The sequence below is a fragment of the Oncorhynchus kisutch genome, linkage group LG23 (assembly GCF_002021735.2).
Source record: "Oncorhynchus kisutch isolate 150728-3 linkage group LG23, Okis_V2, whole genome shotgun sequence".
NCBI lineage: Eukaryota > Metazoa > Chordata > Actinopteri > Salmoniformes > Salmonidae > Oncorhynchus > Oncorhynchus kisutch.
The window spans coordinates 5,163,829-5,189,575 of record NC_034196.2 but is presented as its reverse complement, the minus strand read 5'-3'; the positions used below and the strand labels follow the sequence as shown (position 1 = coordinate 5,189,575).

At 41.9% G+C, this 25,747-nt stretch overlaps 1 protein-coding gene across 2 annotated transcripts in view; it reads right to left on the bottom strand.

Annotated features, from left to right (window-relative positions):
* Positions 1-25,747, bottom strand: part of LOC109877853 (tyrosine-protein kinase JAK2) — an 80,823-nt gene that overhangs the window by 42,574 nt on the left and 12,502 nt on the right. For both annotated transcript variants that reach the window (XM_020470082.2, XM_020470083.2), the window contains exons 2-4: positions 23,823-24,063; positions 5,678-5,801; positions 3,314-3,431 (exon numbers count right to left, since the gene is read on the bottom strand). In XM_020470082.2, coding sequence (XP_020325671.1) covers positions 3,314-3,431; positions 5,678-5,801; positions 23,823-24,039 — 459 coding nt within the window. In that variant the 5' untranslated portion in view covers positions 24,040-24,063. The remainder of the gene's footprint in view (positions 1-3,313; positions 3,432-5,677; positions 5,802-23,822; positions 24,064-25,747) is intronic.

The window sequence follows — 25,747 nt, the reverse complement described above, 5'->3', positions numbered from 1 at the left end:
TAGTGTGTGTGTGTGTATATATAGAGATGGTTTTCGTCAAGCAGTAGTGTGTGTGTGTACACACACACACACACACACACACACACACACACACACACACACACACACACACACACACACACACATACATACATACATACATACATACATACATACATACATACATACATACATACATACATACATACATACATTACTGCTTGACGAAAACAATCTCGGTTGACCAACAGTCGAATCACTAAACAATCGACTAATTGGGGTCGGCCCTAATCTATATAGTGCAAACTAATGAGGTGAACTCAGTGAAGTTCAATCTCTTGCGTCTCTGCATGACATGGCACTTCTTCTGCGCAGCAGGCCTGGAGGCGCATGGCCGCATACACGCGCAGCTTAGAGGGAACATTGGTAGTAAGTACACCATCATGCTTTTGGGTGTCTTTTCAGATTCCAGAATAATTCTTTAGTTGTGGACATTACATCACTTCACTCCCTCTTGGTCCTCATCTTTGTAAGTCACCTTGATTTTGCAACTGTGTTTTACTAGTTTCTTCATGACATTTGTTAGCGAACTCCATGACAGTAGCTAAAGCAAGGGGCTATAGCAGTCGACTACAAATGCATGCTGGGCATGCCTTGAACCTGTGAAGTGAGGGCTACCTACTGGAGCGCTATTTGAGCAAAATTGGAGAGGGCGAGAAGGCTAATGCTCCAGCCTTTGGGAATCTCGCTCTGCACTCCAGTCAAATTGGGCACGCTCTGCTCCTCACTCTGCTCCTCACTCTGCTCCTCACTCTGCTCCTCACTCTGCTCCTCACTCTGCTCCTCACTCTGCTCCTCACTCTGCTCCTCACTCTGCTCCTCACTCTGCTCCTCACTCTGCTCCTCACTCTGCTCCTCACTCTGCTCCTCACTCTGCTCCTCACTCTGCTCCTCACTCTGCTCCTCACTCTGCTCCTCACTCTGCTCCTCACTCTGTTCACATACTCGGATTAGAAGTACAGACAGTCCAGTTTCACTTTCTATATTCTCTGTGGATAACATCGACTAAAACTGGAATTCGTACCAGAAACGTAGAACCTAACACTTGTCATGACGTTGGCCTGTGGGTAAGGTTTATGACCCTCCCATAAATACCTTTCTCCCTTCCCTCTCTCTCTCACTCTACTGGAGTACTCTTGAATAGCCTTTGTTAAACAGAGAGAGTCTGGGAACATCAAACAAGTGGGGGGAAGGAACCATATTTCGGTAATAGAACCAGTTGAAAATATGCGTTGGTACTTAATGAATATGATGTCAGTTCAGTTGTCATCTGAGACATTATGACTGATGACAGGACGACAAACTGTATCTGGGAAAGTCTATATATTCTAGTTATCAGATTCACATGTAATTGTTTTACAATTTAAATGTTTAAATATGACACTATTTGTGAAAGGATTTAATGTAATTTTAGCTTCCAAATGAGAGAATTGTGTTTTCAAAAAGTTAGAGCTCTGCTCAATCAGTGACCCACCCCTGTAAAGAGACATGGGCTATAAAACTATGAAAACACACCCTTCTCCCTCCTCTATATAAAGCCTTGACGAAAATGTAACCTCTTGTTCCGGGTACATTAGGATGACGATCCGACGTCAGAATGGTTCAGATAATAACTACAGATGGAAGCCAACATCAACGTGAGCTTTGGTTGCGAATGGTATGAACTTTGAACTCTTATTCACTACAGAAGTGATACCTCCTAGCCGTTGAGTTAGCAGAGGCCGCTGTAAACGTGGGCTAGGAAAGGACGGACGACATATCCAGCCTAACACACAACGACGATACTACAACGTATCCAATTTACCGCAGGAAGATCTCTGTTGGCTAACACGGCCAGCATCTAGGACCAACCTACCGAAGCGCAGATCAGAGTAAATATTTATTGCATTTTCCTTTTCCAAATGGGCGGTAATTTAGAATGCATAAGATACTGTATTTACGATAGCATGGATTCCTCCCTTTGTTCCTCAGTCTTCCCGCTCTTTCACTCAAACCCAACCTCCTTTCCTTTGTGTAACCAGCCGTCATGTCGGCTCCGTCCACCAGGGACGTTTTCTGTATGACATAATTTGCATTCTGTGTATATGTAATTCTGTGTGATTAGTTAGGTATTTAGTAAATAAATAATTAAACCCAAGTTTGTATTGCTGATTCAACTTGTTAGCCAACTTTCAGATGAGACTGAAATAAGGTGATGATTAATATTGACTGCTATTGATGATAAATATTACTAGGTCTTTAAGAGTTTATTCAGAAGATAACAGCTCTATAAACACTCTTTCGTGGTGCCCCGATTTTCAAATTAATTACATTTACATGATTAGCTCAATCAGGTAATATTAATTACAGAGAAAGGATTTTATAGAATAGCATGTCATATCACTTAATCCGGCATAGCCAAAGACACGACACACTACAGACTTAAGGGGAAATCCGCAGTTGAAAAGATAACAAAGCACATCCCTCCTCTGTTCTGGTAAAAGAAATGTCACCACTTAAATTCATAGACAGTGTAATTGATGCAAGGACTGCCTATCCAAGGTAATCAGAATGATAGTTTCAAACATATTTTGAAGCTCTGCCGTGTTTATTTAATTTGAAATCTTTACAAACATTGGGTAAAACAAGCTAATATTTTGGGTTCTGATGTATGGAAGTTTAACTAAGCTCATGAGGCATCTCTAAGTTATATTCTTCAAGAATCAATGAGTGTATATCATTTATTTATAAGTCCAAAATTGGGATGCAGCAATTGCGTATTGCCCCTTTAAATGACAGCATATTCTCTCATAGTAAAGTGAAAAGGATAAGCGTAGATAAAGTCCAAAGGATAAGATCAAAAGGGCCCTCTGGTTCACAAATCTTCACATAAACATTGTTAAAACGTGAGATAGCACATACACACAAAAACACAAAAAACCCACCACTGTGCCTCTCACCCTGCCTCCCAATATCACTTCCCCTTTCTTCAGAACCCTACCACCCTTCCACCCAATGGGTGGATTAAGCAATGATTTACACATCACAAGCTCTATAAGCCTTGCTGATAGGTGCTTTGCTTATAGAGACCATTACCCCAAATATAGCCTGTGGTCTGGTCAGAGCCCATATTTATACAGCAACCCTGAGTAGAAGAGGCGATTAATTTAAAGCTGAACCTAGATTAGCACTCCTACTCTGAGACTCTTTATGAATTTACATCTTGCTCTCTTGAATTTCACTCTACCAGACTGAAAACAAACCAGGCAAAAATAATGCCAAAATCGAGACTAACCTGAGCAAAGAGGTAGGACATGACGGTGTCGTCTAAGACAGGGCTCTCCAGCCCCTTGTTGACCCCATAGCGGTGGGCACAGGAGGCTCGGTTGTTATACCAGCCAGGGAAGTAGTACCTAGAGGGAGAGGGAGGGGAAAGAAACAGGGTGGTGGCACAAGAAAACAGAGCAACTAGTGGTTAGAGCGATAAATAAAAGCAGCCAATGGATAGCCTACCATGCAAAGGATGACTAGCCTGTACAGGTGGCAGTAATAGCTTTCCTTATATTTCTTATGCAACAAATACGTACTTACCGTATCAGCAACAAATGAGAACAACAAAACAAGAAAACTGCCAGGACACGTCCTCTGGCTGTGGTTCAATGTGGAGAAGGACTTTCATTCCAAAATAGCAGTTTGACATGTAACAGTCACATGTCCTTCATACAGGTATTTTCTGCCTGTACGAACAATTAAAACCACTGCTACTGAACTGAACTAATATTTATACCGAATGTTTTAGGGTCCACACACAGATCGGCTACACATCCATAGACGTACATGTCTTTTTTATCCGCAATGCACTTTAATGACTCAAAGAAGAGTATTCAACTATGTGCTTTTTTTTGTTGAGCTCTCCTAGCTGTGCCGTTGAGAAACTATAGCGAGCACCCTTGTAGTTGTTCTGTTTGGAACACAACCCCGCGTCCCCGCCATCAAACAAGTACGGTTATTGTTCACGCAATCCCAAAAAACGGCCCATTATAAACAGCTATCTGGGTCAGGTGGGCATCATTTGAAATCTTGACAGGACTAGTTATAAAATAGGATCTTACGGTGCTAGACATTCACAGGGCGATTCAGAGAACCAGACGGTAATGTCACTGCACATAGAATGGAGTCATGCGTGCATTCAGGTGCGAGTTCCGTGGCAAATTTTCCTCACAATAGACATAGGCTCATTCTGTTCAGAACAACCCAGGGTATGACGCCATGTCATCTTGTAACTGCACGTCAAACAGTGATCGTAAACCTTATGTCATTAACAGTCTTCATGTGAAGTGCATATTTGGACTCAAGTTTTTGGCTTGCTTGTATGACATCAAAGTGGTGTTTACTATAATCCTCATCGTCTCATCCTTTTAAAATGCATAGTCTCTTCCTAATTTTAAAGCCTTCCCTTCCCTCAGAAGAACAAAAAATGCCCAATTAGCAGGAGGGTTCGCGGAAGCTTCTTGAAGTGTGCGGTGCTCAAGTTCAGAACGGCTGTCAGTCAAAACCCACACAGCGCTGTGAAAACGCTGAACCTGAGCTCTGACATCATTTATAGCGTGTTACTGTACAGCCACTGCGTCCCAATTTAGGCACTTATCAGTGCCCAAATCTGCCATTTTCAACCCGCACAGGGGTACGAGTATAACGGGCTACCGAAAATATTCCTCTTAACAGTACATGTTTTGCATGATTCATAAAGATTGCTTCCATCCTAGTATTTTTAAATCAGCCATCTTTCCTGAAGCAACATTCGAGCCTTGGGAGTTTTGAGAACCACTCGGTAGGAGAGTAGGGTTTATCTGAATACTACGGTCACTACATGCCTCGCCCAATGCCAGAGGCTGCTAGCTAGGACACCAGTACAGTGTCCTTCGCCCCCTACCTGACGAGTACTGCTTTCCCACAGTTATTTTCATGTTATGGCGAGGGTAGTGCAACGCGAGAGTTGGATTGGCTACACAAGCTAACTACTTCCCTTGCCTTAATGTTAAAATAACTGCGGGAAAGCAGTACTCGGCAGGCGGGGGCGAAGGACACTGTGTACCGGTGTCCCCTATCTAGCTATCAGCCTCGTTCGGTAGGTTTTTGGTGCATTACCGCCACCTATTGTGCTGCAGTCTGGGACAGAAACCGCGCTAGCAGCCACAATGGCAGTGGCCGCGGCATTTAGCGAGGCATAGTAAGCGCCATGTAGTAACATCAGTCCGCAGATGGACATTATTGCCGTAGGAAGTCAGCAACTTGATTCACATTGTTTGGAGGGCCAACTAGAGGACTGAGAAGGCACTACACCTCGCTCCAAGTTGAATTGGGACACCACTCCCACGCCATACCACTTGTGGGATAGCGCAAAACGGAGGGGAAGGAGGTGGGTTATTGGAATTGAGCCAAAGAGTAAGATGACATAGAAGATAAAAGATAAAAGAACATTGTATATAATTGTGCATACGACAGTACAATGATACTTTGATTAAACTTCATTACCACTCATTTTCACACTTTAATTCCTCCATTTTTTTTATAAATCTATTCCAACTAAATATTTCCTTTTCAACAGAGAAATAAATTGTGCTAGACCCCTGATCCCATGCCACTTCCTAGTTCCTACCTCACTCTGAAGAGGAGCATCTCATTGGCTGATTCGTCCAGTTTGAGGATGTGATTGGGTGGGAACCACATGCGGTCGCTCTCCCTCATCAGGCCAAATAGGCTGCAGTACATTGGTGACAGGCCTGGGACACAGGAGAGAACAGAAAAATGTAAAAAATTGACACTAAAGATATCCATAGGCGTCGATCCCTGGTCGAGTCACACGAAAACACTAAAAAGTGGGACCGGATGCCTCTGCTTGGCACATACAGCATTAAGGAGATGGATTGGGGCTAAGGCCCTGCGATAGACTAGTGTAGGGCTGGGCGATATGGCTAAAATATTATATCACAATATATGTCTCATTTTTGATGGTATGGCGGTATGTGTTTATTAATAATACAAGATCTAAATATGCTTGGAGTAGTGTATGACCCTATGGTTTTAATGGGGCTTTCTTCTGATTGAACCGTATAAAACAAATCACCAATTTCTGCATTTCCTTAACTCAATTGTTATCATTTCCACACGTTGCTACATTTGCCTTTGTATGCCTATTTTGTCAAACAGTAACTTTCCTTTATCAGAATAATTAATATCTTCTATGACCATGTATTTGCAATGTATTTGGGCCTCCAGAGTGGCGCAGCGGTCTAAGGCCCGGCATCTCAGTGCTAGAGGCGTCACTACAGACACTGGTTCGATTAAGGGCTGTAATCACCTTGATTGGGAGTCCCATAACACGGCGCACAATTGGCCCAGCATTGTCCTGGTTAGGGTTTGGCAGTCATTGTAAATAAGAATTTGTTCTTAACTGACTTGCATAGTTAAATAAAATATTAAATAAATCAAATAAAAAGAACATGCAAATGTATCTCATGGCAGTTCTTCATTTCACCACAAGGGGCAGTGTGCATATTTTGAAGGTCCTTTTGGCAAGCTTTACACCACTCCAGCTGACGCTTGGCTAATTTGAAGGGATGTCCATATACTTGTGTACACACACACACACAGGGTCCAGAGTTTGGACACACCTATTTATTCAAGGGTTTTACTTTATTTTTTACTATTTCCTACATTGTAGAATAATAGTAACATCAAAACTATGACATAACATATATGGAATCATGTAGTAACCAACAAAGTCTTAAATCAAAATATATTTTACATTTTTGAGATTCTTCAAAGTAGCCAACCTTTGTCTTGATGACAGCTTTGCACAATCTTGGCATTCTCTCAACCAGCTTCATGAGGTAGTCACCTGGAATGCATTTCAATTAACAGGTGTGCCTTGTTTAGTTAAATTGTGGAATTTCTTTCCTTCTCAATGCATTTGAGCCTATCAGTTGTGTCGTGAGGTAGGGGTGGTATACAGAAGATAGTTCTATTTGGTAAAAGACCAAGTCCATATTATGGCAAGAACAGCTCAAATAAGCAAAGACAACCCATCATTACTTTAAGTCATGAAGGTCAGTCAATCCTGAAAATTTCAAGAACTTTGAAAGTGCAGTCGCAAAAACCATCAAGCGCTATGATTAAACTGGCTCTCATGAGGACCGTCACGGGAAAGGAAGACCCAGAGATACCTCTGCTGCAGAGGATAAGTTCATTCGAGCTAACTGCACCTCAGAGTGCAACCCAAATAAATGCTTCAGAGTTCAAGTAACAGACACACCTCAACATCAACTGTTCAGAAGAGACTGTGTGAACCAGGCCTTCATGGTCGAATTGCTGCAAAGAAACCACTACTAAAGGACACCAATAAGAAGAAGAGACTTTCTTGGGCAAAAAAACACGAGCAATGGACATTAGACCAGTGGAAATCTGTCATCTGGTCTGATGAGTCCAAATTGGAGATTTTTGGTTCCAACCGCCGTGTTTTTGTGAGAAGCGGTGTGGGTGTACGGATGATCTCCGCATGTGTGGTTCCCTCAGTGGAGCATGGAGGAGGTGGTGTAATGGTGTGGGGGTGATTTGCTGGTGACACTGTCAGTAATATATTTAGGATTCAAGGCACACTTAACCAGCATGGCTACCACAGCATTCTGCAGCGATATGCCATGCCATCTGGTTTGGACTATCATTTGTTTTTCAACAGGACAATGACCCAAAAGACACCTCCAGGCTGTCTAAGGGCTTTTTGTCAAGGAGAGTGATGGACTGCTGCATCAGATGACTTGGCCTCCACAATCTCCCAACCTCAACCCAGTTGAGATGGTTTGGGCTGAGTTGGACCGCAAAGTGAAGGAAAAGCAGCCAACAAGTGCTCAGCATATGTGGGAACTCCTTCAAGAATGTTGGAAACTTATTCCTCATGAAGCTGGTTGAGAGAACACCAAGAGTGTGCAAAGCTGTCAAGCAAAAGGTGTCTACTTTGAATAATTTCTTGGTTACTAAAGGATACCATATGTGTTATTTAATAGTTTTGATGTCTACTATTATTCTACAATGTAGAAAATAGTAAAAATACAAACTTGAATGAGTAGGTGTTCTAAAACTTTTGACCAGGAGAGAGAGAGAGAGAGAGACAGAGAGAGAGAGAGAGAGAGAAAGAGAGAGAGAGAGAGAGAGAGAGAGAGTGTGAGAGAGAGAGTGTGAGTGTGAGTGAGTGTTAAAATACAGTTGAAGTCGGAAGTTTACATACACCTTAGCCAAATACATTTAAACTCAGTTTTTCACAATGCCTGACATTTAATCCAAGTAAAAAATTCCCTGTCTGAGGTCAGTTAGGACCACTTTATTTTAAGAATGTGAAATGTCAGAATAATAGAGAGAATGACTTATTTCAGCTTTTATTTCTTTCATCAGATTCCCAGTGGGTCAGAAGTTTACATACACTCAATTAGTATTTGGTAGCATTGCCTTTAAATTGTTTGTCTTGGGTCAAACATTTAGGGTAGCCTTCCACAAGTGTCCCACAATAAATTGGGTGAATTTAGGCCAATTCCTCCTGACAGCTGGAGTAACTGAGTCAGGTTTGTAGGCCTCTTTGCTCGCACAAGCTTTTTCAGTTCTGCCCACAAATTTTCTATGGGATTGAGGTCAGGGCTTTGATGACCACTCCAATACATTTGTTGTCCAAAAGCCATTTTGCCACAACTCTAGATGTATGCTTGGGGTCATTGTCCATTTGGAAGACCAAGCTTTAACTGATGTCTTGAGATGTTGCTTCAATATATCAACATAATTTTCCTACCTCATGATTCCATCTATTTTGTGAAGCGCACAAGTCCCTCCAGCAGCAAAGCACCCCCACAACATGATGCTGACACTCCCATGTTTCATGGTTGGAATGGTGTTCTTCGGTTAACAAGTCTCCCCCTTTTTCCTCCAAACACAACAAAGGTCATTATGGCCAAACAGATCTATTTTTGTTTCATTAGACCAGAGGACATTTCTCCAAAAAGTACGATCTTTGTCCCCATGTCCAGTTGCAAACTGTAGTCTAGAATTTTTATGGCAGTTTTGGAGCAGTGGCTGCTTCCTTGCTGAGCAGCCTTTCAGGTTATGTCGATATAGGAATCGTTTAACTGTGGATATAGATACTTTTGTACCGGTTTCCTCCAGCATCTTCACAAGGTCCTTTGCTATTTTTCTGGGATTGATTTGCACTTTTAGCACCTCCTTCCTGAGCGGTATGACGTCTGCGTGGTCCCATGGTGTTTATACTTGCATACTATTGTTTGTACATATGAACGTGGTACCTTCAGACGTTTGGAAATTGCTCCCAAGGAGCAATTTTGTTTTCTGAGGTCTTGCCTGAGTTCTTGATTTTCCCAAGCAAAGAGGCACTGAGTTTGAAGGTAGGCCTTGAAAAACATCCACAGGTACACCTCCAATTGACTCAAATTATGTCAATTAGCTATCAGAAGCTTCTAAAGCCATGACATAATTTTCTGGAATTTTCCATGCTATTTAAAGGCACAGTCAACTTAGTGTATGTAAACTTCTGACCCACTGGAATTGTGAAATAGTGAATTATAAGTGAAATAATCTGTCTGTAACAATTGCTTGAAAAATTACTTCTGTCATGCACAAAGTAGATGTAATAACAGACTTGCCAAAACTATAGTTTGTTCACAAGAAATTTGTGGAGTGGTTGAAAAACGAGTTTTAAATGACTCCAACCTAAGTGTATGTAATCTTCCGAACATCAAATTGTACATACATAGTTTTCTCTGCAGTGGTTTAAAAAGACATAAAAGACCCAAGACAAATAACCATATCATCATCCACATAGTGGAGTCATAACTTTACCCGGCTTAAAAAGGTTTTATTTTGGAAAAAAAATGGGGTCCGGTTATAGGAGCCCCATGAAAAGGTTGCCATAATTGGGAGCCATGGCGCTCCCCATTGGCATGCCTCAGGGAAGTACTGATTCAGAAAGAAGGTGAGAGATTCTAGCCCTCTATGGTGGGGAATACAAGTACAGTGCACTGGAAAAGTATTCAGGCCCATTGACTATTTCCACATTATGCTAAACTTTGAACATTTCGATATTAAATAAATGATAGAGAGGCCTTGAATAGGAAGAGTGGAAGAGACTGGGTTGTAAAGTCAGAAGTTAATGGTTCTCTGTGGGAAGACCGATAGCTTTGGAATGTGTTGGGGCGATAGGAGGAGAGCAACGGTTGAGATAGGGGAGACATATGGACATCTGTGGACTAGGGGAAGGAGGGGTTGAGGTCAGGAGGTGAGGTCAGTTCCCCTTATTAAGGGAGTAATCAGGGTTTAGTATCTGGTTACCTTCTTTCTGTTGAACCATAAGATATAAGGATTGGAGAGAGAAGGAGGAGTGTCCTAAAGTGGGATGTTGAGAAACATTTTGCCGTCTGAATTACAGCTGTACAGAACCTTTGGGAAGAATTAAACTTGGTTAAAGCTTCTCTAGTGTCCGTGAGTTATTTACTCTGAAAAATAAGAACCTACCAGAATAGATCACAGGTGTAACAGGACTATCAACCTGCATGGAGGTAAAGTCCATCTTGGTTATGTCATTGGTTATGTCATCGTTATCTAAACAAACACTGTAGTCTGCCTAATGCTGTTTGTTTTTGAATACCATCGTCATGGTATTGTCAGTTTCCAATTCAATCAAAGTCTATGCGATTCTGAATCAAATGTGATATTAGCCTCAGTCAGCTCTTTTAGGATCCTGAAATGGCATTACAACAGCTTGAAACTTGTACTTGTAAATAGATATTCCTGTATGTTTTTGCACACGCATGTATATATTTGGGTTTCAATGTGTCTATGAATGGCATCCTTGTGCAGGGGACAAAGCTAAGGGCGAGGGGCCAGTGGAAAATGCAAGAAGAGGCTTGAGTCAGAGTAAAGACTAGAGGTCGGCCGATTAATCGGAATGGCGGATTTAATTAGGGCCGATTTCAAGTTTTCATAACAATCAGTAAATCGGCATTTTTGGACACCAATCATGGCCGACTACATTGCACTCCACGAGGAGACTGCGTGTTATGTGAGTGCAGCACTGTTATGCGAGTGCAGCAATGAGCTAGCTAGCATTAAACGTATCTTAGAAAAAACAATCAATCTTAACATAATCCTAGTTAAACTAGTAATATCATCAACCATGTGTAGTTATCTAGCTTGTCCTGCGTTGCATATAATCGATGTGGTACCTGTTAATTTATCATTGAATCATAGCCCACTTCGCCAAATGGGTGATTTAACAAGCGCATTCGCAAAAAAAAAAAAACACTGTCGTTGCACCAATGTGTACTAACCATAAACATCAATGCCTTTCTTAAAATCAATACACAAGTATATATTTTTAAACCTGCATATTTAGTTAATGTTGCCTGCTAACATTCATTTCTTTTAACTAGGGAAATTGTGTCACTTGCGTTCTATGCAACAGAGTCAGGGTATATGCAGCAGTTTGGGCGGCCTGGCTCGTTGCGAATTGTGAAGACTATTTCTTCCTAACAAAGACAACCAACTTCGCCAAACGGGGGATGATTTAACAAAATCGCATAATCGTTGCACGAATGTACCTAACCATAAACATCAATGCCTTTCTTAAAATCAATACACAAGTATATATTTTTAAACCTGCATATTTAGTTAAAAGAAATTCAGGTTGGCAGGCAATATTAAACTAGGGAAATTGTGTCACTTCTCTTGCGCTCATTGCACGCAGTCAGGGTATATGCAACAGTTTGGGCCGCCTGGCTCATTGCAGAATAATTTGCCAGAATTGTACATAATTATGACGTAACATGGAAGGTTGTGCAATGTAACAGCAATATTTAGACTTTGGATGCCACCCGTTAGATAAAATACAGAACGGTTCCATATTTCACTGAAAGAATAAACGTTTTTATTGTTATTTTTAAGGCTCGTAATTTCTGTGTGTTATTATGTTATAATTAAGTCTGATTTGATAGAGCAATCTGACTGAGCGGTGGTAGAAAGCAGCAGGCTCATATGCATTCATTCAAACAGAACTTTCGCGCGTTTGCCAGCAGCTCTTCGCAATGCTTCAAGCATTGCGCTGTTTATGACTTCAAGCCTATCAACTCCCGAGATCAGGCTGGTGTAACTGATGTGAAATGGCTAGCTAGTTAGCGGGGTGCGTGCTAATAGAGTTTCAAACGTCACTCGCTCTGAGACTTGGAGTAGTTGTTCCCCTTGCTCTGCAAGGGCCGCAGCTTTTGTGGAGCGATGGGCAACGATGCTTCGAGGGTGGCTGTTGTCGATGTGTTCCTGGTTCGAGCCCAGGTAGGGGCAGGGAGAGGGATGGAAGCTATACTGTTACACTGGCAATAGTAAAGTGCCTATAAGAACATCCAATAGTCAATGGTATATGAAATGCAAATGGTAGAGAGAAATAGTCCTATAATTCCTATAATAACCTCAACCTAAAACTTCTTACCTGGGAATATGGAAGACTCATGTTAAAAGGAACCACCAGCTTTCATATGTTCTCATGTTCTGAGCAAGGAACTGAAATGTTAGCTTTTTTACATGGCAAATATTGCACTTTTACTTTCTTCTCCAACACTTTGTTTTTGCATTATATAAACCAAATTGTACATTTCATTATTTATTTGAGGCTAAATTGATTTGATTGATGTATTATATTAAGTTAAAATAAAAGTGTTCATTCAGTATTTTTGTAATTGTCATTATTACAAATAAATACATAAATAATCAAATCGGCCGATTAATCGGTAGCGGCTTTTTTTGGTCCTCCAATAATCCTTGAAAAATCATAAATCGGTCGACCTCTAGTAAAGACAGAATACAACAAGCCAGAGAATGGATGAAGTTCAGATGTCCTGGGCCAGGCCTCAGCAACACTATTTCTCTGCAGCTCAACCTACAACAACAACAAACTCTATAAGACAAGTGTGTTACACACATAAGGAAGAAGAGAAAGTAGATGACAGAAACAGGAAGTGAGAGTACAGTGCCGAGTGACAACAGGAAGAGAAACCTAGCAGAGCATATTGTGTGGTGGGGGTTAGTTGGGTGATTGTCATGAAAACAGTTAACCATGGTAGTAACAAATTGAAATAGTAAGACTGAAATTATAAAACCATGATGCATCTGCAACACTCAACTATCATTCGGTAGACTAAAATGCCTAGTGTAAGGTACAGTGTCTGATTTGAATTATGTAACTTCTCAACCAAATTCTCATTACTGAAATACGTTTGGATAAAATTGGGTAAATTTGATAGAATTGTACTTTAGATTATTTTTTATTTTTTTTATTAAACTAAATATGTTGCTGTAGTTTGTCCATAAATCATAAAAATGGTATACTAGTTGAAGTTCACAATTTTGGTTTTAGTCACCTTTGATGCATCATCTAGGAGTAGTAGCCCTTAGATTAACAAATACATTTAATTCCTTCAGAATGAGGTTCTTATTCTCAAACACCCCCTTTACACCAACCTTATTACCGAAATGACTAAAAATTGGGAAAAACTTAGAAAACCATTACCTTACCAACATGGAGGCATGAATGGGTTTTAGTGATGTGTTCAATTGTTTGCCGACTCACAATAGCTGTCTAAGATTACTTGCATATTGAGCTATAATTATTGGCTACTTTATTAACAAGAACCTTAATTTCAGTCATGGTAATAAGCTAATTCTAATGTATAGTCAATGGGTGTGCTGTGCTGGTACTATTCCGGGATTCTGGCCTTCTAGGCAGAGTTCCTCTGTCCAGTGTCTGTGTTCTTTTGCCCATCTTAATCTTCTCTTCTTATTGGCCAGTCTGATATATGGCTTTTTCTTTGCAACTCTGCCTAGAAGGCCAGCATCCCGGAGTCGCTTCTTCACAGTTGACTTTGAGACTGGTGTTTTGCGGGTACCATTTAATGAAGCTGCCAGTTGGGGGCTTGTGAGGTGTCTGTTTCTCAAACTATACACTAATGTACTTGTCCTCTTGCTCAGTTGTGCACCGGGGCCTCCCACTCTTTCTATTCTGGTTAGAGCCAGTTGGCTCTGTTCTGTGAAGGGAGTAGTACACCGCGTTGTACAAGATCTTCAGTTTCTTGTCAATTTCTCACATGGAATAGCCTACATTTCTCAGAACAAGAATAGACTACCGAGTTTCAGAAGAACTTTGTTTCTAGCCATTTTGAGCCTGTAATCGAACCCACAAATGCTGATGCTCCAGATACTCAACTAGTCTAAAGGCCAGTTTCATTGCTTCTTTAACCAGAACAACAGTTTTTAGCTGTGCAAACATAATTGCAAAGGGGTTTTCTAATGATCAATTAGCATTTTAAAATTATAAACTTGGATTAGCTAACACAACGTGCCATTGGAACACAGGAATGATGGTTGCTGATAATGGGGCTCTGTACGCCTATGTTGATATTCCATTTTTTTATATTTTTATAAAATTTTAAAAATAATAATAATCTGCCGTTTCCAGCTACAATAGTCATTTACAACATTAACAATGTTTTTTAAAATGTTATTAAAATTGTATTTTTACATTTTACCCCCTTTTTCTCCCCAATTTCGTGGTATCCAATTGTTAGTAGCTACTATCTTGTCTCATCGCTCAACTCCCGTACGGGTTCGGGAGAGACGAAGGTCGAAGGTCATACGTCCTCCGATACACAACCCAACCAAGCAGCACAGCTTCTTAACACAGCGTGCATCCCAACCCGGAAGCAAGCCGCACCAATGTGTCAAAGGAAACACCGTGCACCTGGCAACCTTAGTTAGCCGGCCTGCCACAGATGTCGCTGGTGCGCGATGAGACAAGGATATCCCTACCGGCCAAACCCTCCCTATCCCGGACGACGCTAGGCCTCCTGGATCTCGGCCGGTTGCGACAGAGCCTCTGGTGGCACAGCTGGCACAGCTTAACCACTACCCCACCCGGGAGACCCATTTGATGTGATTTTAAAATGGACAAAAATGTTTGCTTTTCTTTCAAAAACAAGGACATTTCTAAGTGACCCCAAACTTTTGAACGGTAGTGTATATTATCATCGAAAACGCATTATTATTTTTGCACTAGTTGGCTGTACCTGCAGCAAAATTCCAGTATGATCCTTCATAGCTTGTTCTCCATATTTCTAAATAGTGTCAATTTGCTCTCAGCACTTATTTCCATGACTTATCAAAATGAGTTATGTCTCTCTTGTCCCTCTGCAGCAGAGAAGATGGTGACCAATATGTTTGGAACATTGAATTGCAATAAAATGTCTGTCGAATCGCAATACATATCGTATCGGCATCAAAGTGATAATATCGTATCATGAGGTCTCTTGCACACACGGGAGACTACTCACTGCCCCATGGAGGTGTTAAACGTCAGAAGGAAAAGGGGGAGTGAGAGACAGAGAGCGCGAGAGTGAGAGCAATAGAGCGAGAAAGAGAGCTGCAGGGTGCTTATCAGTGTGAGACATTCTGAGTGTGTTTGAGAGAGATAGAGCAATAGAGAACACAAAAGCAACAAGTCGACAGCCTGCCGAGGTCGGTGTAAGTGTATGAACACCCGGGACTGAGGTATAATCTACAGTGCCTTCAGAAAGAATTCACACCCATTGACTTTTTCAGCGTACATTTTAAATTGCGATTTTTGGTCACTGGCCTACACACAAATTAATTAAAGATGAAAAGCTGAAATGTATTGAGTCAATAAGTACTCAACCCCTTTGTTTATGTGAGGCCTTATTTCAGGAGTAAAATGTGCATAAATCACATAATAAGCTGCATGGACTGTGTGCAATAGAGTTTAACGATTGTTTAATGACTACCTTATCTCTGTATCGCACACATACAATCTGTAAGGTCCTTCAGCAGTGAATTTCAAACACACGTTCAACCACAAAGACCAGGGAGGTTTTCCAATGCCTTGCAAAGAAGGGCACCTATTGGTAGATGGTGTAAAATAATAAATAAAGGCACACGCCCCCTTTTCCTTCTGACGTTAAACTACTCCATACTGCAGTGTAGACAGATATGGAGCAGTGAGTAGTTTCCCGTGTGTCATAGGCAGGGGTTTGATGGCTGTCAAGCTAGCCTCTCAAGCTCTGTCAGGTTGGATGGAGAGCGTTGCTGCACAGCTATTTTCAGGTCTCTCCAGAGATGTTTGATCGGGCTCAAGTCCGGGCTCTGGCTGGGCCACTCAAGGACATTCAGAGACTTGGCCTGTACCAAAGTCACTCCTGCATTGTCTTGGCTGTGTGTTTAGGGTCGTTGTCCTGTTAAAAGGTGAACCGTCACCCGGTCTGAGGTCCTGAGCGCTCTGGAGCAGGTTTTCATCAAGGATCTCTCTGTACTGTGCTCCGTTCATCTTTGCCTCGATCCTAACTTGCTTCCCCCTGCCGCTGAAAACATCCCCACAACATGATGCTGCCACCACCATGCTTCACCGTACGGATGGTGTCAGGTTTCCTCCAGACCTGATGCTTGGCATTCAGTCCAAATAATTCAATCTTGGTTTCATCAGACCAGAGAATGTCATTTCTCATGGTCTGAGAGTCTTTAGGTGCCTTTTGCCAAACTACAAGCGGGCTGTCATGTGCCTTTTGCAGAGGAGTGGCTTCTGTCTGGCCACTACCATAAAGGCCTGCAGAGATCGTTGTCCTTCTGGAAGGTTCTCCCATCTCCACAGAGGAACTCTAGAGCTCTGTCAGAGTGACCATCAGGTACCTGGCTCACCTCCATGACCAAGGCCTTTCTCCCCCAATTGCTCAGTTTGGCCGGGAGCCAGCGCAAGGAAGAGTCTTGGTGGTTACAAACTTCTTCCATTTAAGAATGATGGAGGCCACTGTGTTCCTTGGGGACCTTCAATGCTGCAGAAATGTTTTGGTACCCTTCACCAGTTCTGTGCTTCAACACAATCCTGTCTTGGAGCCCTACAGACAATTCCTTCAACCATGGCTTTGTTTTTGCTCTGACATGCACTGTCAACTGTGGGACCTTACATTGACAGGTGTGTGCCTTTCCAATCAATTGATTTTACCACAGGTGGAATCCAATCAAGTTGTAGAAACATCTCAAATATGCTCAATGTAAACAGGATGCACAATTGAGCCCAATTTCAAGTCTCATAGCAAAGGGTCTGAATACTTAAGTGAAAAGGTACTTAAGTAAAAAAAAGAAAATTAATATTTAATCCATTTTAAAATAAGGCTGTAACTTAACAAAACGTGGAAACAGTCAATGGGCCTGAAAACTTTCAGATTTTCAAGAATTTTGCTAAGATTTCTACAAACATGTTTTCACTATGTCATTGTGGGGTATTGTGTTTGAGGAAATCTAGTTAATCCATTTTGAATTCAGGCTGTAACAAAATGTGGAATAAATCAAGGGTTAGGAATACTTTCTGAAGGCACTGTACACGAGCGGTTCCCAACCTTGTCCCTACTGTTGGGTTCTAGCTTGAAATATACTTTATGTCACAATACTAGAACTTATTGATTACTTTACATAAGGAAGGTTGGGGTAAATGAAGCGCGGATAGGAACGTGGTGTATGGAAAGTTACTGAGTGAGAAAAGGGGAGTGCAGAAAGTTAACATTTTGCCAAACATGTTATTATTGAATATGAAGGCTCCGAAGGAGGGAGGAAAAGGACAACAGTCTGGTTTCATTTGGGCGGAGCGAGGGATTCTGCCCGAGGTCACATGAAAGTGAGAAGAAACAGTCCTATTTCACACACATATACTTCCACGCCCAAAGGTTCTAGCATTAGGCAAGGGCCATGACTACACAAGTGAGAGGAGCCAATTAAGATCCTGACTAGTAACAGAGATTTATTGGCTGTCTAGATGTGCAAGGATTTGACTCCGCTTATTAGGAGGGTATAAATATATGTGCAGCTGTATGAGCTCGTCTGTTTGAGTTTACACTGTTTGGTCAGAACCTAACACTACCACACATCATTCAAAAGGGACTTCAATATCTTGCCCATTCACCTTCTGAATGGTACACAATCCATGTCTCAATCGTCTTAAATAACCTTCTTGAACCCGTCTCCTCCCCTTCATCTACAGTGATTGAAGTGGATTTAACAAGTGACATCAATAAGGGATCATACTGTAGTTTTCACCTGGATTCACCTGGTCAGTTTGTCATGGGAACAACAGGGGTACTTTCTGTTTTGTATACTCAGTGTTTTATGTACACTATATACAGTTGAAGTCGGAAGTTTACATACACTTAGGTTGGAGTCTTTAAAACTCATTTTTCAACCACTCCACAAATTTCTTGTTAACAAACTATAGTTTTGGCAAGTCAGTTAGGACATCTACTTTGTGCATGACAAGTCATTTTTCCAACAATTGTTTAAAGACAGATTATTTCACTGTATTACAATTCCAGTGGGTCAGAAGTTTACATACACTAAGTTGCCTGTGCCTTTAAATAGCTTGGAACATTCCAGAACATGATGTCATGGCTTTAGAAGCTTTTGATAGGCTAATTGACATAATTTGTGTCAATGGGATGTATTTCAAGGCCTACCTTCAAACTCAGTGCGTCTTGCTTGACATCAGGGGAAAATCAAAAGAAATCAGCCAAGACCTCAAAAATAATTGTAGCCCTCCACAAGTCTGATTCATCCTTGGGAGCAATTTTCAAATACCTGAAGGTACCACGTTCATTTGTACAAACAATAGTACGCAAGTATAAACACCATGGGACCACACAGCCGTCATACCGCTCAGGAAGGAGACACGTTCTGTCTCCTAGAGATGAATGTACTTAGGTGCGAAAAGTGCAAATCACTCCCAGAACAACAGCAAAGGATCTTGTGAAGATGCTGGAGGAAACAGGTACAAAAAGCTCTATATTCACAGTAAAAACGAGTCCTATTTCGACATAATCTGAAAGGCTGCTCAGCATGGAAGAAGCCACTGCTCCAAAACCACCATAAGAAAGCCAGATTATGGTTTGCAACTGCACATGGGGACAAAGATTGTACTTTTTGGAGAAATGTCCTCTGGTCTGATGAAACAAAAATAGAACTGTTTGGCTATAATGACCATCGTAATGTTTGGGGGGAAACATGACATTTCACATTCTTAAAATAAAGTGGTGATCCTAACTGACCTAAGACAGGGAATTTTAACTATATATATATATATATATAACTATATAACTATATATATATATATATATATATATATATATACACACACACACACACACACAAGTATGTGGACACCCCTTAAAAATGTATGGATACTGCTATTTCAGCCACACCCATTGCTGACAGGTGTATACAATCATGCACACAGCCATGCAATCTCCACAGACAAATATTGGCAATAGAATGGCCTTACTGAAGAGCTCAGAGACTTTCAACGTGGCACAGTCATAGGATAACACCTTTCCAATAAGTCAGTTGGTCAAATTTATGCACTGCTAGAGCTACCCCGGTCAACTGTAAGTGCTGTTATTAGTAGCAAGTGGAAATGTCTAAGAGCAACAGCTGCGAAGTGGTAGACCACACAAGCTCACAGAATGGGAGCACCGAGGGTTGAAGCTCGCAAAAAATGGTCAGCCTCACACAAGCATAAGATCCCCATGCGCTATGCCAAGCACTGGCTGGAGTGGTGTAAAGGTCACCGCCATTGGACCCTGGAGCATTGGATACAAGTTCTCTGGAATTATGAATCCTGCTTCACCATCTGGCAGACCGGCGGACGACTGTGTTTGGCGGACACCAGGAGAGCACTACCTGCCCGAATGCATAGTGGCAACTGTAAAGTTAGGTGGAGGAGGAATAATGATTTGGGGCCATTTTTCATGGTTCGGCCTAGTCCCCTTAGTTCCAGTGAAGATACATTTTACCGCTACAGCATAGACAATTCTCTGCTTCCAACTTTGTGGCAACAGTTTGGGGAAGGCAACTTCAGCACAACAAAGGCCCCATGCACAAAGCGAGGTCAATACAGAAACACCCCCCAGCCTTTAACCACCTCTCCCACTATCCTAGTCCCAAACATGTGCCACTTGTGATAGACCTTCTATTTGCCTTATAAAATCCCCTGTTTGGCCCTGTCCAGGGGTATCATCGGATGGGGCCACAGTGTCTCCTGACCCTTCCTGTCTCAGCCTCCAGTATTTATGCTGCAGTAGTTTATGTGTCGGGGGGTCTAAGGTCAGTTTGTTATATCTGGAGTACTTCTCCTATCTTATTTGGTGTCCTGTGTGAATTTAAGTATGCTCTCTCTAATTCTCTCTTTCTCTCTCTCTGAGGACCTGAGCCCTAGGACCATGCCTCAGGACTACCTGGCATGATGACTCCTTGCTGTCCCCATTCCACCTGGCCGTGCTGCTGCTCCAGTTTCAACTGTTCTGCCTGCAGCTATGGAATCCTGACCTGTTCACCGGTGTTACCTGTCCCAGACCTGCTGTTTTCAACTCAATATCCTTTCCTTTCATGATGCAGTTTATTTTTTGTCTCCTAGGAATTCCTGCGTCACATGACTGGATGGTTGGTGGACAAGCACTCATACACACATGCTGAATTAGCTGTATTAATAAAGTTGACCTCTTCAATCTGAGTCTTGATGCAGTGTTGTCTTCTCCCCCCATCTATATAAAAGTCTATACTGTATATAGGCCTACTGCAGGAATTACAAGTAGGTGTCATGCAGGACACATTTGAGTTTGAATCCTGTATAATTAAAATTGTGCAGTATAGCTCCTGTAGGCTAGTCCTACAAGAAAGGTGATCATACTGCAGGTAGTATGAGTAGGATTTATGTTTGGAACAGTAAAATCCCTGCAAGACCGTTCCTGCAGGAGATGTCTAAATTAAATTCTGAGCTACTTCCTGGAGGAATTATAAGAATCCTGCAGGATTGGTCCTGCAAAACCATTCCTGCAGGAATCCTGCCGGTTGTCCCACAGGAAAATGATCACAGAATAATCTTCTGTAATTTAGTGATTCTTTTATTTTAAAAAGTCAAATAACAGCATTCCGCATTTCAGGATTGATGACAACAGCCACGCGAATACAACAGGTTTGTTAGCAAATCACTTTTGTGAAATTGACACATAATATTGTTAGAAAAACAAGGCCGCTCGTTGCCGCTATAGTAATTTAAAGAGATGCCACTTCGGGTTCTAAACGGTTAATGAGCAAACTTCAAAACGAGGCCAAATCAGGAAGTCCAGCCCCCCTTTAAAAATACACCAGTGGCACTTAACAACAACTGCTTAAAATAAGAGTAATTCTAAGACTGCCAAGAATAAAGTGTGATAGGAGGAGAGATACACTAGGTCTAAGTATACTGCTCTATATTTTACGAACAGACCACACTTCCCAACTCTCATGTATACAACATGTCACCGCCAGTCACGCACATTGCACACCACGACTGGAGCACAACACTGTTGCGTCAGCATTCGCCTAACCAAATAGCCGAATGGAATAATTCTTTCATTAATTCATCTGTGTTTACATAGCCTCTCTTCAGGCACAGATATGACCCCTGTCACAATACAGCGAATAAATCATACCAAGGAGGAGATTAAGGTTATAATGATTTAATCCCATGGTGGCTAGGCTGGGTCACACGAGCTGAATCCCAAATCAACCCTTAGCTTGCCCATTGTCAGAATCCTACGCGTCGACTACTGGATTCGACAGAGTCCTATACTAAATGGAGGTGTGGAATATCAGAATCAAAACACACAACCTCAGTGCTGTTAGTGTCATATACTTAAAGTACCTAACCTTAACCAACATAACGAATACATTATCATCGTCCTCATGGTTTAATGAAGTGGGTTCCCACACAAAGTTAAGACAGACGGTCTTCCTTTAGTGATGTTTACATCTTCTTTGTCTTGCAGCAGCAGCAGGGGAAAATTCACACGGACGTTTCAGACAACGCTTTGTTCTTGTGTCCGAATTGGGTTCACCCTGGGGGTTAGTTTAAATAAAGGCCAATATACAAAAACATGACATCCTACATTGAATAAATGTTCCGCCCGATGATGTAAAATGGCTCTGTATCGTCAAATGAGAACTTGGTAAACTGCCGTTAACAATGACTGTAGTTATAGTTAGACAAAGTAAACCGGAGTCAGACTCGGTGCTAGTGAAAAATAAGGCAGAGGAGAGATGTGTGTGGATAGATATCTTTTTTTTTTACACTTCCTCCTCACAGTGAGAAAGTCTGGTTCTGTCTGTGCTGCTGTCTGCGCTGAAAGATGAAATCATCAACTGTTAGGGGTATGGGCTTGCCCTACAGGGCCTACAGTACATCTCGTTTGCTCTTATTGCCCCTAAAACAAGCATTAAGGGACACTTCGGTATTTTGGAAATGAGGACCGTTATCTACTTCCCCAGAGTCAGATGAACTCGTGGATACCATTTTCATGTCTCTGCGTGTAGTTTGAAGGAAGTTGCCAACTGGCACTAGAGCAATTGCTAACTAGCGTTAGCATAATGACTGGAAGTCTTCCATAGAAAAGTTTGTGGTCATACGTACATCCTTAAAAACATAGGTGCTGGGCTAATCAAGAATAAGGCCCGCACACTCGAAGCTCCCAATTCATCCCTTCATTGACTACGATTCAATCCGAAACGGATCTTCGTCAGGTCAAACAAATAAACTGAGTGCTCGCTTCCCAAAATATACACATTTCACCTCGCATGACCATTACCCACATGACGGGGTTTGGAAACCATTCAATTCACGTTTGTGCATAAAAATCATCATTAAAATCACAGAAATACATATGGTCAGAAAGAATTATAGGTTTAAAAAAATTTAAACCTAGGCAACCGTAAAAAAAAAGTTTGTTGGAAACTTGTGGAATACCTGCCGACATGACCATTACGCGCACTAGGCGTGGTGGTCGTAGATATAATTCCAGTTACAGAATCTAATATATGTACAAAATGACCAAGTAGGAGACCTGGAAAGCGAGGACAAATGAACGTGACACATTCGTGTAAGAAATGGTCTGATGTCAAACTCCTGGTTCAGACCTTTATGGCGACACGGTACACAAACGGTGAATTCAATACATTTCCCTTGTCAATAATAGATCTCCCCCTCCTAGGAGTCGTAACACATTCTATATCAATGTGTCCCAGGAGAGCTGATGTTGTGACGAGCCGCCATGAAATGCGCAGCCACAGGATTTCTCTCAAATATCCTGATATTACTCTGGTGTTCTGCTATCCTTGTTTGTGGAACACGTAATGATGCCCTTAATCTTAACGGCCTTGCCAGTCATTGCGCTGACGCTAAGTTAGCATTGGCTCACAAAACTACCTCCAACTTCCTTCATACTGGACACAGAGACGAGTACATCTCCCTCTGGGGAAGTAGATCAAGAGCTTGTTTTAGGGGTAATAAAAGCGGACATCAGGTACTATAGGCCCTGTAGGGCAGGCGACTGACTGTCTGTGGGTCAGACACTAGACCCGTGTTTGGAGCCCATGTAGGTTCTGATGGCAGTCTATGATATTGGTATCTCTAGTTCGGAACACTAACTCCCAGCTTCCTCCATACTGGACACAGAGACATACAAATGGTATCCACGAGTTCATCAGACTCTGAGGAAGTAGATAAAAGGAAAGCCTTGGGGAAAATCCCAAAGTATCCCTGTAAGCTTTATCAAATAATCATCCTTGGGAACAGAAAAACATTGAGCCGACATTCGCTTTTTTCTATGCACTGTCTCACTCACCGCATGCCATGGCCGCATCGATGCACAGCTCCTCAGCCACATAGTTCCCTGAAGGATAGGTGAGGTCTGGGCTATTGGTCCCGCCCCTGCCCAGGTGGTACAGGTGTACCGTCAGACAGGGAGGGGCTACTACCTGTTTGGGCTCGGAGACATGAAGTGGGTCTAGGACACAGCCATTCTGATTGGACGAGGGACATACTGGACACTCCATGTCCATGTGTGGCTCAGCAGATACATCCACCTGAAGGGAGAGATTGGAGGAGGAGGAGAAAGAGAAGAGAAGGAGAGAGGAGACAGAGTGTAGGAGATAGAAAGAAGAGCGTGAGGAAAATTAGAGATGAGGGGAGAAGACAGAAAGAGCAGAGAGAAATAGGGGGGAAAGAGCAAAAGAAAGTAAGAAAGAAAGGGGAAGATTGAGGGGGGGCAGAGGGGAGTCAGTTAGCACAGTTGACTTTATCTGCTCTGCTTAGTTTACAGTTATGCTATAGCAGGGGGGCGGCAGGTAGCCTAGTGGTTAGAGCGTTGGACTAGTAACCCGAAAGCTTGCAAGATCGAATCCCCGAGCTGACAAGGTAAAAATCTGTCGTTCTGCCCCTGAACAAGGCAGTTAACCCACTGTTCCTAGGCCGTCATTGACAATAAGAATTTGATCTTAACTGACTTGCCTAGATAAAGAAAGTTAAAATAAATAGCTGTTTCTGAGAATAGAATAACTAACCAAGCTTACCATACACTTCCAAGTGTGAATGCCTGTCAGGTAGAGCTGGGCCATATGTCCAAAATATATAACATTATTTAAAAAATAATTAATTAATTAATTAATTACAGTAAGACACTTATGTTTTTGAATAATAAAAGTTCAAAATTGACTTAATGAGTAGGCGTGACCCTAGGGTGGCAACACATACATGCCAAGTGATTTCAATGTGCCAAATGTCCCCTCACAAAATTAGAGAGATGCAAACACAGGCGAAATCGTGAGCTCAGGAAATAATGCTGCTCGTTACCTCCCGCATCCCGTTGTGTCTACAAGAGACTAGACGCTGGCAGATGCATTCCATTGGGGGAAAGGAAATGGGTTAACCACGTACAGTGTGTTTATGTACCATATTTAATTAAGGGCGTTTTCACATTTGAAATTAATTTCCCTGTTTCGGTTTCCTGGAGCGTTTGAGAATTCTATAGAATAAAGTATTCAGACCCCTTACCTTTTTTCACATTTTGTTATGTTAGCCTTTTTCTAAAATGGATAAAATCATTTTGCCTCAATCTACACACAAGACCCTATAATGACAATACGAAGACAGGTTTAGTAATTTATTCTATATATTTTTTGAAGAAGAAGTATTTAGAACCTTTGCTATGAGACTCGAAATTGATGCTCAGGTGCATCCTGTTTCCATGGATCCTCCTTGAGATGTTCCTACAACTTGATTGAAGTCCACCTTTTGTCAATTTTTCTACCTTTACTAAAATATCAAAATATATGGATATGATTTGGAAAGGCACACACCTGTCTATATAAAAGGTCTTACAGTTAACAGTGCATGTCAGAGCAAAAACCAAGCCATGAGGTTGAAGGAAACTGAGTAAATCGGGAGAAGGACCTTAGTCAGGGAGTTGACCAAGAACCTAATGGTCACTCTGACAGAGTTCCTCTGTGGAGATGGGAGAACCTTCCAGAAGGACAACCATCTCTGCAGCACTCCACCAATCAGGCCTTTATGGTAGAGGGACCAGATGGAAGCCACTCCTCAGTAAAAAGGCACATGACAGCCCGCTTGGTGTTTGCCAAAAGTTACCTAAAGACTGAGAAAGAAGATTCACTGGTCCGATGAAACCAAGTTTTAAATCTTTGGCCTGAATGCCAAGCGTCACATCTGGAGGAATCCTGGCACCATCCCCTCCAACAGGACAATGACCCT